This window comes from Perca flavescens, chromosome 9 (assembly GCF_004354835.1).
Source record: "Perca flavescens isolate YP-PL-M2 chromosome 9, PFLA_1.0, whole genome shotgun sequence".
NCBI classification, from domain to species: domain Eukaryota; kingdom Metazoa; phylum Chordata; class Actinopteri; order Perciformes; family Percidae; genus Perca; species Perca flavescens.
In genome coordinates, this window is record NC_041339.1 from 33,465,881 (window position 1) to 33,483,219 (window position 17,339).

General features: G+C 43.3%; 1 protein-coding gene and 1 long non-coding RNA gene across 2 annotated transcripts in view; one reads left to right on the top strand and one right to left on the bottom strand.

Moving 5' to 3' along the window:
- The window catches only part of LOC114561822 (uncharacterized), a 50,013-nt gene that overhangs the window by 32,319 nt on the left and 355 nt on the right, over nt 1-17,339 (top strand). The window lies entirely within an intron of this gene.
- The window catches only part of tns3.2 (tensin 3, tandem duplicate 2), a 66,037-nt gene continuing 60,873 nt past the window's right edge, over nt 12,176-17,339 (bottom strand). The window contains exons 26-27 of the mRNA XM_028587931.1: nt 16,112-16,141; nt 12,176-12,672 (exon numbers count right to left, since the gene is read on the bottom strand). Coding sequence (XP_028443732.1) covers nt 12,531-12,672; nt 16,112-16,141 — 172 coding nt within the window. The 3' untranslated portion in view covers nt 12,176-12,530. The remainder of the gene's footprint in view (nt 12,673-16,111; nt 16,142-17,339) is intronic.

Below are 17,339 nucleotides of genomic sequence, written 5' to 3' on the forward strand. Positions count from 1 at the left end.
AAGTCTGGTCCAAGGTCCAAACCAATGTTTGTGTTTAATTACATTGTATACATTTGATTCTTTTTGGTTTCACATAGTGAATTTGTTAGCGCACTAACTCCTAATTTCCACCGGTTGCAGAACGGCTGCGGAATGGCTCCGCCGCGTGCCGGCTCCGTTCTCTGCCGTCCGTCAATACCCTCCAGGTCCGGTTTTGTTTGCGGACTGACAGCTGTAGTCACGAGGACCCACGAGATCACACAAATTCACGTAAAATAGAACCACAAAACCAACAACAGTTAGTTTCCATCCAGAGGAGTAGAGGGGAAACAGCTCTGTGCTGTGTTTTCAAGGTGTAGTGCAGGGAGATATGATCTGCCGTGAGCACGGTGTATTTAAATTTGAAAATTAACTGGATGTTTTATTTAGTTTCTGTGCTCGACTTCCTGAATTGTGCTGAATTGCTCTCCGGCGTCCGGCAAAAATAGAAGCTCTGTGTATCTGCTCCGGAGGGCTGCAGATTGCCGGAGCTGGGACGCAGTCAGAACGCAGCCGTTCTGCAGTCAGTGGAAATACACACATTGGCCCTCATTTACAACCTAACGTAGAAACCAGCGCAGATATGAGCGCAGAAATCATCTTACGACAGGCTTCACGTGTGATTCATGAAACGTTCGTATCACACCAATCAGAGCGTAAGAATGGTCGTACATTGATAAATGCGGCGGCTGGAAACGATCGTCATTTAAATATCACGCCCCAATATATTCTGGGTGTTGAGGCCTCGCCCCTACAATTTACGACATGGCGAGACGTAATCCGGCTGAGAAGCGTCTCTTTTCAGAGGTGGAGATTGAAACCCTGATATCTCTGGTTCATTTGCACTAACGTGTGTACTTTTTGGCAGCTTGAAAACTGGTATTAAAGGCTGGAGAAAGAATGCGGGATGAAAAGAGATCACTGATGCGGTCAACAGTGTTGCCGTAGTAAATCGGAGTCCAGCTGAAGTTTAGCCTATTTATTAATACATCCTTGACGCATTTTCTATAGTCCTAATAGTAATATACAGGCATATTGCAATCTCTTAGGCCTACATGGTGTACCTATATTTAAATAAACACACGGTAGCGGAGTTTATGCAGTGTCTTTTATTTTACTCGTGTTTTTTTTTCATGAGTCAGAACGGAGCAACAGCTGATGGAGAGTGCGTGTCCTCCGCCCCCCCCCGTGCTGGACCACCACCTCGACCCTGTCTCCTGACAGCAGAGGGGCTGGGAAAACAAGCCGAAATAACTCGGTCAATGGCAGAAAAAAATTGTTCACGACATAGAAATGAAAACCTGAATAATAAATAAAAATGTCGTGCCTCGTCATGTTTCCTGTATTGAATATCATTGCCAAACATAACACTATAGGCTACCTTTTAAAAGCGAGGAATAATAATATCCTGTCTCCTTCAGTTGGGGCTGTTCTGGACACTGCTCTCTGGGCATCGGGTCATCTGGCTCCATCGCTACATTTATGGCACCCAGTTTCCCTGCGAGATGTTGCGCAGAACCCCACAGGCTAAAACAATGTTGACTTTTTCTGCCGTGTATAGGGTCCCCCCCCACTGATGCGAGCCATCTGCCCTTAAACAATCCGATTGAGCGCTCCAACGTGGCACGTGTGCGTATGTGTGCACTATTGTACCGGCTCATAGAGGTCTTCTAATAGAGCCAGATCTGCCATTGCTGATAAGTGATCAACTGATGACTTCTCCTTCTCCTGTTAAACTGAGTATATGCTGCACTGCAAGGCCACGCTCACTCAGAAACTTGCGTACACGAGTTCAGACCAGACGTGAGATTTGATCGCAGCCTACGCTCACGTCCAAATTGATAAATGCCGAGCTTTGCGTAGTAATCGATGTACGTCCGTCGTACGCCTGTTTTAGGTCGTACGCACGTTTCATAAATGAGGGCCAATGACTTTAATGGAAACCTAATGACTCTGCCGCCGTTCCGAATCCGGTGGAAATTGGGGGTTAAGAACTTTCAATGACATACATACGGCGTGTCGTCACCACGTACGTGTGTGGCGTCTCCCTTTGATTGGTGAGTAGAGGGGCGTGTGTCTGACGTTGACGTTGTCATACCCTCTCTCTTTCGTCCGCTCAGAATATTTTTTTGTAAATGTTTGTGAGTGTTTTCTAATTGACTTTTATTGTTTTTGTCTGACCAAACTGAAATTAAATATCTAATCTCCTCCTATCCCCACGTACTTCCACGACTCATTTTTGCTTGTTCTAGCGGGGGTGGGTACCGGGGTTTTTCTTCTTCCTCTATGGTACATAGTTGCCTAACTTCCTGTAATTGGTCCGAAAGTCCGAACCATCCAAAAAGTGTTTTCATACTGCAAACGAACCGAACCATGGTTCACTTTGGTCCGGACCGAGACCACCTCTTTTGATTGGACTAAAATTTGGTCGTTTGATCTGGACCCTGGTCCGAGGCACCTTTCTCACCTGCAATTTTGTTTCGGACCAAACCGAAAAGTCCGAAAGACTGGACCAAATGAGGTAGGTGTAAAAATGCCCAGAATAATAAAGTGTAAAATGTTTCCATGCTTCGATAAATACGGTGTAGTAGGTCTGCAGTGTGATCTCAGTACTCTAGTAATTCCCCTGATACATTTATTTGGTGCAGACATCGTTCTGTTCAGCTCCCTAAACCTGGAATTATGAGGTAAATTATTTTAAGCATCCAAACTAAACTTTTTTCTCTATCCCCCAAATCTGCCAGAAGACAAGGAAGGTAAACCATGTAATTGAAGAATCATATTCATAGTCTATAGTGTAGTTGTTTATGTATTTATGATCAGAGTTGCAGTTTTTCTCTTGTGGAACGGCTCTCTGTGGTTCTATGGGCCAGTGTATTGGATCATGTTGTAGAAGTTGTCAAACCAGGCGAGGGAAGGCAAAAGCATTATAACACATTTCTGTCGAGACACTCGGTGCATCTCATAGCCCTTAAATTGCCTCCTTGAGTCCTCCAATTGCCTACCTTCCTTGCGTCTTGGTCCCTCCCGCCGAGGAGGCACGGGAGAGACTCTAGGGGAATCATGGGAGGAGAGAGGCATCGAGCAAATGTGTTTTTAGAGGGATGAGACATCCTTTCCTCTGAAGCGTCACATGAATTTGTCAACTGCTTGGGCGGAGTTAGCAACTCCTTCAGCTGCACGGCTTCCGGGAAGGCTGCTCTCGTGTATCCTTGGCTATCGCTCCTCAATGATCCCTCCTCTATGCCCGCTCCTCAGCGCAGAAATAAGAGCTTTGAGACGGCCTTCACAGAGGAGGGACAGAACAACTTCCGGTTCAGCCGAGGACCGAGGAGTTGAGGAGCTGTCAAATGTGGGCCATGAGATGCAGACACTATGAATCATCCTAGATAGTGATGTCTTACACTATGTCCACTTCATGAAATAAAACAAAGAATTGTTGGTCCTGATGCTCATTTTTGCTCTTGTCAGTTTGGGCCAGTATCGGGGGGGTGACATTCTGTAGTCTGATCACAGCATAATATTGGAATAATGGAAAGTAACTGATTGAGGAGGTGAGCATCCTTCATCAACATGAACTGAACTCATGTAATAATGTTCCTTGATTGTAGAGGGAGACAGTTAGGGCTGGATTCAAATATTCTAATATTCTTTCGATGGGTGGGTATTGCATTTTCAATTTAGGGATTTGAATATTCGTTTTTGTTTTTTTTAAATGTGCATGCAAGCTGAAATTCCCTCTGTTGTTTTGTCGGGATTAAGGTGCTATTTAAATAGCCGCTATCCGCTGGCTATTTTATGCCGTGCTATGTCGTCCATCTCAGCCAAGAACGGAGAAATGTTGAGTTACAAGCGTGCAGTCTGAAGTGTTTAGAGGTCTGTATGGTTATACTGTAGCAGCCTGGTGTTGTTTTCAGGCAATATAATAAAGGTAAAGATAGTACGGTCGTGCATATGGTCAAGACAGTGAGGCGCTGGCTGAGCATTCACTCAGCAACACTGCGTCGGTCGTCAGACAGTCTGGCAAAAATCACAAGTCTTTCCGTTTGTTTTGAATGCCTGCAGCAAAAGTTGAGTCTGATACATTTTTTGGAGAAAAGCAACCCAACTTCATGCTGCGGTGAACAATCATGTAGCGTTAAAGCAACACCAAAGCACTTTTCCTCTTCGGTCCCCCTACAGGTTGGAAGCAGAATTGTCCAATACCGCTATCGTATGTCTCATTCGAACTCCGATCTCCGATCTCCGATCTGGCAAACTTGCATAGTGCGGTTATAGCCGACAGAGGGCCGCAAAGCGAATGCATGAAGTGCCGTTCACCCTGTCTCGAGTTGATGAACCACTGAAACGATTTTGGACGGATGCCTTTCGTCCCTTCATTTCCTCCCCCCATTACCCCGGGCAACCCCTGCTTATATTTGAAGGGTGTGACAGGAGAGATGTGGAGCGATGTTCTGAAGGCTCTCCACACTGGTGCCCATTGTGCAGCCATCCCAAACAACCCTTTTCTATTTCTGTCTGCCCCTCTCATTTTATGTTTCCCTACACTCAGAGTGTATTTACTTTTTCTAATCAGTTGATTGATTTTATTTGTTGATTTGACTCGGAGTACCCCTCTGTCCCGGTCCCCTTTTAAGGCTCTGCTTTCTTTCCTTGAGAGCAGACAGAAAGAAAACTGGGTCATGGCATTCAAAACTCACATGGTAGAAATGCTGAATGAGAATACTGATGGGTCAAAAAAAGAGAAAGAAAGGAAGAAAAGAAAGTTGGATGCAGAGGGCCAAACAGCTCAGGCAGCATGGTTTTCTTTCTCCGCAGGAGATACACGTAGACTCACTACTTTGTTCCCACATTCTGTAAAGTTTTTAAGTGCACAGACAAATCCAAATAAAAGACAGGAAATAAAAAAGAAAAGGAGAAAGAATGAGGCTGAAACTGAAGATGGAAAAAAAACCATAGTTGAAATGTGAACCAGAGGTACGTCAGGTCTAATAAAACACTGTGCAGAGAGGCAGGAAACAGAACAAAGAGACGCACAGACACACCATTTCACGCAGTAAAGTAATTGCTGAGATCTGGGAACACCGTTGTTTGAGGGTTACCCTAAAAGTGAGTACACCTGAAAAGTTGGAAATAATCACTCCATGCACCAAAAAGAACTGTGCACAACTCCAGTAATTACAGCTTGTCAAAGTTGAACGAGCAAGTTTGTCTGTAAACTGTGATGGGATTCTCTAACAAACAAGTTTGTCTAAAACCCTGATTGTCTGACGTTATTTGTAGTGCTATAGTTGCGTCACTTCAGAAATTAACTTGGTAAGTACAATCTTTTTATTGTCCTCATTGGGATGATGGTAAGATAAGACCTACCATCCCAATGAAGGTAAGCCCCAACGGACCTTTTTAAAGCTGCCGAACAAGCCGAAAACACAAAATGTACGTATTTTATGAAGTTAATGTGGTAAATCTGTTGGCCAACAGTTGCTTATTTACACATTCAGCAGACACCATGCAACACTAGCATTGATTAAGATTATTTCACACAGAAGCTGGATTGCTTTGTTGTTTATTGATATTTTTAAAACTAGAATGCTAATCTATCAACATTTATTTAGATGTTATCATGGTATGCATTTCTTTATTTTAATAATATTATTTCGGTCTTATTACTGGTGAAATATTACAGTCAATAAGACAGAACAGTAGGCTACGATATGAGCCGAGCTGAACGCATTCAAAGCCGATATCCCACAATGCAATGCGGGCATTCATATCAGAGAATTGGACAGTGATCAGCGGGTCTTAAATGCCAGTATCGCTTCAATGTACATATTTAATCAGTGGTTTTGTCACCAGCAACAACACGTTGCTCAGTTTTGTTCCAGTAAGTTATGTGCCGTAATAACGTAAAAAAAAAAAATCAGCTGAAAACTCGTAGTGACGTAGTAATTACCGCTCGGCGGATAGGAGAGATAAAAATACATAATATTCGTAATATTGATGTTTTTGTCTAATGTTGTAGTTGAGGATTTAAACAATAAAGATAACAATAATAAAATACAGTTTCATGTGTTTGTCTCATGTACTGTTTGCTGCAATCTGAAATGGAATGAAGCCCATTCACGGCAGTTATTTTTACACATATTATTTTTTATATAAACAATATGTATATATATATATATATATATATATATATATATATTACATATTGTTTTATATAAAAAATTTGTTAGAGTAGCTTAAAGGAGACAAAATGTATTTTAAGATGTGTCTGTCCCCAAACACCTCTTCCTGCACAGCTGATCCCACACTGAAACGATAAATTGACTGAATCAGCAAAAGTGAGTCATCGCATTTAATTGCAATGGCATGAGAGCCGACTCACACACACACACACACACACACACGCATACAAATAATCCCTCACTCATTAGGTGTATTGTGGGGATGCTGATGTAATGCAAGTTAATCTGTTGGCCTCTGGTTGGCTCGGTGGCCCAGCGGGAGCTCTTTGTGTGGGACATTACCCCGGCCCCGCCCCCTGGAGACAGGTTCATTAAGACTGACGCTGATACCCAACTACCCAGGCCTTTTGTGTGTGTGTGTGTGTGTGTGTGTGTGTGTGTGTGTGTGTGTGTGTGTGTGTGTGTGTGTGTGGGGGGGGGGGGTGTCTGTGTCTGTGTACAAAAACAGTGTGTTTCAGTCAGTTATACCAAAGACAATGCAATGAAGAGGCCAGCCATATAAGCACTGCTTTCTCAGCATGTGCCTGAGAGCACGTAGGCCAGAAATCTTGATTGGCGTGTGTGTGTGTGTGTGTGTGTGTGTGTGTGTGTGTGTGTGTGTGTGTAGTTCATAAAGCCACACCCACAAACTATGTGAGTATGTGAGTCTTTGATGCTGGGGAGTATTAGGACCATATTTCTGTGGTGTGTTCATGTTTCGCTATTGTGTCAAACACATGAATCTAAAATATGAATCACCTTCCGTGATGTTGAGTAACACTGATTTCCTGCTCATACAACTTCACATACAGGTGTGTTTGTGTGTAAGGGGTCAGTTACAGCCCACACGGCATCTGTCGGCAATTCTTGTTCCAGTTTTTTTGTTGTTGGTTGGTCCAAAACGCACACTCTCAAGTAAGGGAAGGGGAAAAAATGTATTTATGTATGTATCCTGATTTCTTTTGCGATGATTTAAAAAAAAATAAATAAATTAATATTTTTTGTTTATATTGTACCCCCGACAGCAACTACATCGTTTCCAGCAAAACAGAGTGAAAGCAGAAAATACATGTTATGTACTTCTTGACAAATTAAATAAATGTCAGACTGACTGACTGACATGTGATTCATTTTTAGAAAACAATTACTTCTTTAGAAATGTTTCATGATATATTGTCTCTAGAGGGGCATTATTCATCTTTTGTTTTTGTTAAAGAAGGAAAAGAAAATCGCAATACTCAATACTATCGAATCGCAACACTTCAAGAATCGCAATAAATGAAAATCGCAATACAAATCGAATTGGAACCTACGTATTGTGAAAAAATCAAATCGGGAGAAAAGCATATTGTCCCAGCCCCACTCTCAAGGTTGTTCAGCACCAAAATCTCTCAACAGGACGCTGCTACCCAGCAGCCTTATCACACCTGAGCCACCAGGTTAATTGCTAAGCTCCGCCCATTACCAGCCAGCCAAAAGTAAGAAGGGACTACTAATGTGACTACGTAAGGGCACGCTGCTCACCCCAACAATAAGTACTTTTGTTAAACAAGGCTTGGTCTAGACCTAGTTTGTTGTTTACTGAAGTAGCAAATCACATGACATGCTTTTCAATGTAATCATGCTATTTTCAACAAGTTATTGCTCTGTTTTTTTTATCTAGAGTGTTATTGTGTAATCAATGTTACTTTGTTAAACAACCTGAGGTTTCACCCCATGGCAATTATGAACCACAGCCTCAAATGTTAGTCTTGAGGAGCTGCAGCATTTATTCATGGACAAACCGAAACCTACACTGTACATGTACTACCGACACACAACTTCACTCTCTACATACTCTTCTCTGCAGTACATAGCCTACATACTTCATTACACTAAAGTAAAAAGTTCCGCATTCGAAACTTTACTTTAATGAACTAGCTTACCAGAAAGATCAACTGAAATGTAGGGCAGAAGACGTAACAAGTAGCATAAAATGTAAATATTAAAGTAAAGTACAAGTACCTCAAAGTTCTACATAAGCACAGTACTTGTGTAAATGTATGTACCACCTGTGATAAAGAGTGTAATTAGTGATTGCACTCATTTGTACCAATATATCGTCATATCACTGAAAGCTGATCACACACTGACCATGTTTGGCGCAGTAACAAAGCTCCGCATAACAAATAAAAAAAAGGTTTGTCAGCCTGGTCGCAGTCAGCCCTGCAGGCTGTGTCCCTTCAGCCCACCGAATTAAAAATAGGAGAGGGATTATTTGTGGGCCGGTGTGGTTTCGGTGTGTGTGAGATGGAGTGTGTGTTTGCTCCTCCGTGCAGCCAGAGCAGCAGCGCCGCACTTAGCACGGGCTTTAAATAGCTAACTCAAATAAAGTGAGAGGAGGCCGGGGATCAGAGGCAGAGAGGGACTGTGTGAGGGAGGCATTCCCGAACGGAAGCCGGCCTTTGGATTTCCAACCAGCGAGCAATGCCAGGAATGTGATGCCGTCCAGCGGCAGCGGCAGCGGCTGTGAAAACCGCAGGGCCACCAGGTGCTGGTGGGCCGCCTGCACCTGACAGGAAGTTCGGCAGGAAGTGCAATCAGAGGTCTAGCTAGGGGACAAAATGGCGGCAGGTGACTCAGCAGAGAGAGGACGGGAGCCAAACTGAGCAGACTCTATGTCAGGCCTGTTTTTTAAACTTTAATCAAGCCCGGAAATCTGTGGATCGCTGAAAAGGGAAGACGACTCCCCCCTCGCCGAAAGAGCCTCTTTCTTATCGACTAACCGCTCTTCCACACTTTGCCTCCTGTTTTACACACTGTGTTACATTTCTATTCTTTCTCATCCTTTTTACCTTTTGACGGCCTTCTTTGTGTGCAGGCTGTGGGAAAGTTTCCCGTAATGGTGAGGTCATCTACCAAGACACCCCCCAACCACCCCCACCCCCCATGCAGACACACACCCCCCACCCTCCATGCTGTCCCTATTCCTCCAGGACTGGGATGCGTCCCCACGCCTCTGTCCCACTTCCAGTTCCTCGGCTCTCTCCAATGAGACCAGAGAACCTGAATAGAGCCTCATTCAAAACTGGTATCTGATAATCTGGCCTCTAAAAAGTCTTGACCAACGCACAGAGTCTGGAGACAGACAGATCAGCAGATTTCTGAGGCACCCGAGGGCCTATCAGGCATTTCAACCACCTTTTTCTGTCATGGGCACACCCTGGGATGCTGTCTTTCTCAGACGCGCGCACACACACACACACACACATACAAGCTTGGACACAATTTGACAATGCCAAAGTTTATTGAAGAGGGTGATTCTTCCTGCATGTGTGGACTTGCTCAGCTCCATCTTTCATTGGTTCTTGGTATAAAACTGGTCTGATTATTGAAGCGAGAAGGAAGAGAGCTAAAATACAACTTTTTTTTAGAAAATGTTTGTGAAATACCTTCAAGTTGTGTGCATTCTACTGAGAGTTGAACTGTTCCATTCTTGGATTCAGTTTGCAGTGTGGAATTTGGTGGCTGATTACTGCCATCTTTTGGCAAAACTATGAACTACAACTGTAGATTTTGAAAGAGCGAGTTCACCCCTCAGATCTCTGCAGGGTAATCCAGACAGCAACTAGACTGTCTGTCTGTCCAATCTGAGATTTCTCTCTCAACTAGTTTGCAGCGGCTCTGTTTTGAGAGATGGACATTGTTGTCATGGTTGCTCAGTGGTTACCACTGTCGTCCCACAGCAAGTAGGCACTGCCGAGTACTGGGTTCATTCCCCGGTCCTTGCTGAGTGGAGTTTGCATGTTTTCCCTGTATTTGTGTGTCTCTGGGTTCCCCCGGATTCTTCCCCCCACCAAAAATCTTGTACAATATTGGTCAGTGCCCCATGACCAAAAGGCACACTGCTCCTATGTAGGCCTATAGACAAATTTCATTTTCTGTGAATGACAACAAAGTCAAAACCTTTGTTGGTTTTGGTCTTTTCATGAGATTTGTTTACAATAAAAACAAATACAAAAAGCCCAATCCTTTGAAAAATGAACCACCAACGTGTCTTTCCAGAAACAAAGTGAACACCTTTCATTAGAAAACTCATTAAGGTCAAATTGTTAATCACAACAACAACAAAAAACTCATTTCATTAAAAAACTGTAAGCAACAAAATGCCATTTTTCTCCATTGTACCAGAGTGGAAGATTTCTGGACTGATGTGTCAAAACCTTGACAAACCTTCACTATATATGTTGCATAGTGTTTTCTATCCTGCATGGATATTTGGATTTGTTTCTGTTGACTTATACGTTTCATTATTTTGTCCTAAATCCTTCCATGCCTTTTGTTTTTGTGCATCCAACATGTGTCACTGTGACAACATTAATTATTTGCGGAGAGAAACTGCAGATTAGTAATCCGTCTCCCTGCCAGTGTGCAGTGTGTTTAAAAATAAAATACATTGTGTTTTTTTTTTACCCAGACATTTAAAAAAACAAATTATTTTTGCTGTAATTGCAATACCGTGAAACCGTGCTATTTTTACTGAAGGTTATCACACCGTCAGAATCGTATACCAGCCCATGCCTAGGCTAGATACCACTGGAAGTAAGAACTTTTTTTTCTTTATGGGACTTTGGCGCACCAACGCTTTAATAAGATGTCATAATTAAAGATGCCTCGGTTAACTCATCAACGTTCATTTACAAATCAGCAAAACAAGCTGACTGTGATGCATAGAGGAAGCTGTGGCCGGAATGTAAAAAAGACTGAGGTGGTATAAGACATTCTCACAGTGACTGTATTTCATCTCTTATTAGAGCAAATCTGAATTCCTTTTTCATGGCACAAATACTTTACATAAATCTGTATTGGAGTTTCTGTAAAAAAGGAACATATTGACATCTATATTAGTAATACAACAAGTATACACGGGCAGCATGTGTAGTACCTTAAGATACTACAACAATGTGTCACATAATTGTATAAATTCTGAGGTTCACCGACTTAAATGCTAATTTACAGTCTGTTAATATACAAAAATATATGACAAGTATATTTAGGAAAAAGAGACTTTTACAAATCTGGAAAAAGGGATAAATACTATAAACACAACACAATAAATCCATCTTAAGTACAGGGCGACCGCATTACTGGCTTTTTCATGATGTTGAAACCTGATTTACACATTTTTACCCAAATAAAAGCTTTTAGAATTATAGTCATACTTAAAAATATGTGTTTATGTGCAGAATATCAGATATTCTCCAGGTTTAATCTGAAGTAAATGTGTTGTTGTCAGCAACAGGCAACGTCAGTGTATGGTAGATTTAGAGTATGTTTGAAGATACAGGTCAGATAAAGTGGTCAAAATCTTTTTTTTTCTTAGTAAATTCTCTGGGAAAAGTGTGTATGATTTTATATAAAAAAAAAAATTCAAACATTTTCAAGGATGCATCTTAAAGTGCTCATATTGTGCTTTTTGGCTTTTCCCTTTCCTTTATTGTGTTATATATCTTTTTTTGTGCATGTAATAGGTTTACAAAGTGAAAAAGCCCAAAGTCCACCCCAAAGGGCCTTACCGTCTCCAACAGAAAACACTGTTCACAAACTGCTCCAAACAGCTCTATTGTAGTCCAGTCTTTACTTCAGAGACAAACGTGGGTCACTTTGTAACACGTTATAATGCTCGCCTAGTTGCTAGCATGGCACGCCCTCATACTCTGCTTCTGACTGGCTAGTAGTCCTTACCTAGGTACTGTCAGGACACGCCCCCATACTCTGCTTCTGACTGGCTAGTAGTCCTTACCGAGGTACTGCGCATGTGCGACTCCAACAAAGATATAACAGAAGTGAGATGCCTCACTCTGTAGCTAAAAACACACAGGGTAAAAAGAGGAGCTGCAGCAATGTGCAGTACAACAAATATATGTTTTTTTTTTTTTAATTAAACCATGTAAACCTATTCTGATATAACATCTAAATAGAATTAAGAACCTGAAAATGAGCACAATATGAGCACTTTAAAGTAGTTATAGCCTTCTGCTGAGGAGTTGAACTTTATACATGAGAGCCTCGGCTCCCTCTGGTGGCGGCATCCTGCAGTGCAGTCAGTACAAAATCCACAAGTTTATTCTGCAGGATGGACCAACAGGACTAGGTGCTGGAGTGTGTGGGTTTATAGTTTTTGCCTCTTGGGAAGAAAAAGATTTGTTTAGATCCACACTCATATTTGTGTGTGTGTGTGTGTGTGTTAGGGGTTTGGAAGTGGATCCCCGGTCCAGGCTGGTCACTCTGCAGCGAGTCTCTTTCTCCTCACTTCTTGTGTGACCCGATCATAACTTTTGAGACGAAGTTGACGATGGCGCTCGCCGGCTGCTCGGGGTCGTGTTCAGCAAACAGGTGGCATATATTTTCAGTCTCACTCTGAGATTTCCTGGCGACAAATCCAAAGATCCTGGAAGGAAAGGACAGAGACAGACAGAAATACATAGAGCTTAACTACATTTTACAAATTACAATCGTGAGCAGGTAGAAGTTGAGAGCCTTGCTGTAAGTAATAAGCCTTTAAGTATCACTCTTTATAGGCTAAATGTCACTGTTAAACGGTTTTGCAGTTTCCTTTTGTCTATCCATGTTCTCAATATGTTGCAAAAACACATTTCACACCCACATCTTTCAGTTTTGGGGCACCCTTGTGGCCACAAATGCCAACGTTCCCCGTTCCAAACCGGTTGTTACCAATATCTCTCTCTATCCGCTGATTTCCAGTCATCTCTCTACTGGTGACTCTTTAAAGGTGCTCTAAGCTCTCAAAACCAGGCTAGCTCGCCCCTCCCTCCTCCTCATCCCGTCCGCTCTCCCTCCCTTCCGTGCCCCCAAATCCTTCTTGTCGTTTATTGGCTGGAATGCTGGAACACTGTTTGTTATGTTTGGTCGTGCAGGTTGGCAAAGTTTGTTTTTGTTGGCATTTTTTTTTACAGTGTTCAGGGGACAGGCAGCTCACGTATAGTGAGGAGATGTTGGCTCTATGTGACAAAAAAATGTAGTAGCCTACAAAACGTGTGACATCGCTTAGAACACCTTTAATAAACCCCAAATGATTACAGATTTTCTGAGCTTTCGAGCAGGACAGTAATTGCAAGTCATTTATGAATGTTTCTGTGCTGCCTTGAAAATGTGACAGCAAAGGAATTTATTGTAATCAATATGAAGGAATTCAAGCTAATCACAGACGTACTTCATTACAATACCTGCAAAGAAACAACCTGATTGACACGTCAATTCAGAAAGCAGGCATCTCAGGCTTTTCTGGTTGTGTAGAACACGCTAGTGTCATCTGGCATCAGATCCAGGTCGCCAAAAAGGAGGGAACAGATCTTCACGTGGTATTCCTGGATCTCGCGAACGCTTTTGGTTCAGTACCTCACACCCTCCTGTGAACAGCCTTTGACTACTTCAGGGTTCCAGCAGCTCTCACAACCCTTGTTAAGGCCTACTTTGAGGATGTCCAACTCTGCGTGACAACAGCAGAGTACACGACAGCATGGCAACACCTGGAGGTGGGAATCATGGCAGGCTGTACCATCTCTCCGTTGCCCTTTACCATGGCCATGGAGGTCATTATCCGGGCCTCGCGATGGACGGTTGGCGGACAGCGAATCAGACCTGGGCTGAGGCTGCCACCGCTCAGAGTCTTCATGGACGACCTCACAACTTTAACCACGACCAAGGTTTGCACTGTACGGCTACTAAGAAAGCTACAGGAAAACATTGAGCGGGCCCGCATGAAGATCAAGCCAAGCAAGTCCAGAAGCATCTCCATTGTCAAGGGGAAACTGTCAGAGCACCGCTTCCATATTGGCGAGGAACCCATTCCAACGGTCTCCGAGAAGCCTGTGAAGAGCCTAGGTCGGTGGTATGATGCCTCCCTTAAAGACAAAGAGCAAGTAGAGCAGCTCAGGAGGGAGGTAACCAGCGCCCTGGAGAACATCGACAGAACCCTGCTTCCTGGCAAGCTGAAGCTCTGGTGCATGCAGTATGGACTACTCCCACATCTCCTGTGGCCGCTAACCCTCTATGAAGTCCCGCTCTCAAAGGTGGAAAAGCTGGAGAGACTGGTTAGAGACGGTAAGGAAGTGGCTTGGCCTTCCCAGGTGCCTCAGCAGCATTGGGCTCTATGGCAAAGGGATTTTACATCTGCCCATTTCCAGCCTGGCAGAGGAGTACAAGTGCGCCAAAGTCAGACTGGAGATGATGCTACTGGATTCAAGCGATCCATTTGTAGCCCAAGCTGCTCCCATCCTGGCTACTGGGAGGAAATGGACTACATTGGCTGCAACTGAGCAGGCAAAAGCAGCACTCAGACACAAGGACATCGTGGGTCGAGTGCAGGAGGGGAGGAGTGGTTTTGGCCTGGGTGCCAGTACACCAGTGTGGCATAAGGCTTCTCCATTTCAAAGACGCAAGCTGGTGGTCCAGGAGTTACGTCGGGAGTAGGAAGCAAGAAAGTGTGCTCAAGTTGTGGCACAGGCAAAGCAAGGGCAGTGGATGGCATGGAAAGGAGTGGAGAAGAGGAAGATCTCCTGGAGTGAATTGTGGGAGATGGAGGCATTTAGGGCAAGCTTTACCATCAGGGCTGTCTACGATGTCCTGCCTTCTCCTGCAAACCTAAGCCAGTGGTATGCCAAAGACCCCACATGCCCTCTATGTCCAAGTCCAGCAACACTGAAGCACATCTTAGTGGGATGTAAGACCAGTCTCACCCAAGGCCGTTACACCTGGCGGCACAACCAGGTGCTAAAGTGTCTTGCAGCAGTGCTGGAAAGCCGACGGACAGGTGTGAATGCCCTTCCTCCCCCGTCATCTCGGTGGCGGCCAACACCATTTGTCTGGGAGGGTGAGAGTAAAGGCAACCTCACTACCGTAAGACCAGACACTGGGAGGCTGAGCAGAGCATGCGACTGGAAGCTGCTGGCAGACCTGGATAAGAAACTCTGCTTCCCAGCCGAGATTGCAGCTACCAACCTGCGACCTGTGGTCAGCCTCGCTGAAGCTTGTCTACATCATTGAGCTCACCGTGCCCTGGGAGGGTGCAGTGGAGGAGGCCTATGAACGGAAAAGGCTGAGGTACGCAGAACTTGCAGCCGATGCGCAACAACAGGGCTGGAATGCGAAGGTACACCCAGTGGAAGTAGGTTGCAGAGGGTTCGTAGCCACCTCAACATCTAGGCTACTCAGGGAGATGGGAGTGCGAGGGAAGGCCCATCGACAGGCAATCAAAGACCTCTCCAAGGCTGCTGAAAAGGGGAGCCAGTGGCTGTGGATGAAAAGAAAGGACTCCGCCTGGGCTTTCAAGTGAGTTGATGGCATCTAGGGAGTGAACCTGGGATGCTGGGACTCACTGCTGAACCCTCTGGAGGTGTCGTGGGCCTATCAGCGAAACACCTAAGAAGGAGGGCGCCCACTTGACAACCCATCACTCAATTGACCATCCCACGGAGTCTCATCGGTGCCTCAAGTACGAATAATTTAGGGATATTAACATCTAGTCCTACACAACAGACCAATCTGTAGTATTTGACATTTAGACCTGATCCTGGGTGCTGAACCTCTGAACATCACATTATCAAACAGTCTTAATAACTAGGCCAATTTCCGTGAAACCAAGATATATCCTACTAATGTTTTAATTAAACTGTATTATGGTGGTAGTTATTGCATCTATTCATAGCATGTTATGTCTTTCTTCCTGCAATCGAATGATTTGTTTTATCAATGTGAATGAAGATGCAGTTTTTTGTAAAAAATGAAATAATGGAAGGACATTAATGCACCATAACAGGGTGAAGAGAGCAATGAAAGGAACAAGACATGCAGTAAAGAAATGGACTTACTTTGCAGTAGAACCGCTGCCTCTTGACCATCTGTTTGCAACAGAATAACATAATAAAGTTATCACGCTGCTATTGGCCATCACAGAGATACTCACATAGGTACATTAATATCACATTAAATATTAATATCAGTCTCTTTTCCTGGGAAATATGGTCATAGCAGTACAAGGGCTTATCAAATAATAATATACAGTATTCCACGGCAACAGTTGCTGTTTATTGACTTTGGACTTTTACAAGCCATTTATTTGAAACTTGAAATGATTAATCTGAAACGTTCTGTAATTTATGCACTGCTGTGATTTTTTTCTTTCTTTTGCCAGATTGGGGGATAATGTATTAATTTCATTTGTTAAAATGTTCATGTTTAAAGTCAATATGAAAATCTCAATATATATACTGTATATATATATTTTTTTTTAAGTACAGTATTCCTATTTTAGTCAATATACAGTATCTATCATACTCTTTACGAGACTTTTTGTGGTGTTTGTAATTAGTAAAGCCCTCCAGTTTGAAAATACAGGCTCTGATCTGAAATCTCAATCTAAGCTTTCTTTTATTGTTACAGAAGGAACACCACGTTTTCTCAAATCACTGCACCACCGCGACACACAGATAGAAAATAATGTTGAGTAATTATTTTCCCCTTTACCTCCAAGTTTTTTTTTTAAACTGTATATACATCACCACTTTCATGTAACTGGTTGGGTTGTAGGAGTGGCCATCAGCCTAGATGGAGGCTTATTCTAGTACTTTCTTTTAGAATCTAACTATCAGTGGCGGCTCTAGACCATTTCATTTAGAGGGGGCAGGCTGGTGCCACATGCAATTTTAGGGGTACCAAAATATATTAAGCATAAGTGTTACTGTACATACCACCAACCCTCCATAGGTTTGGTTCTACAAAGATCTAACGATACACATATAACAATAAACACAAGAATACTCAATCAGTCTTAACCTACTTTTTATTTATCACTGCACATGGATAAAATGCCTTCTTTGGTGATAAAGGTGGGGTAAGAAATGTATGAAAATATTTGCCACAGTAAGGGGGGTGGGGTCCAGGCTTAATATTAAGGGGGCACCGGCCACCCTTGCACCCCCCTCTAGAACCGCCCCTGCTAACTATGAAGCGAGGACTCTCTGTGTGTGCATATCTGTATGTGTGTGTGGGTCTTTCATATGATCCTGCATGCGCAAAAGACTTAAAGCACTAAATGGG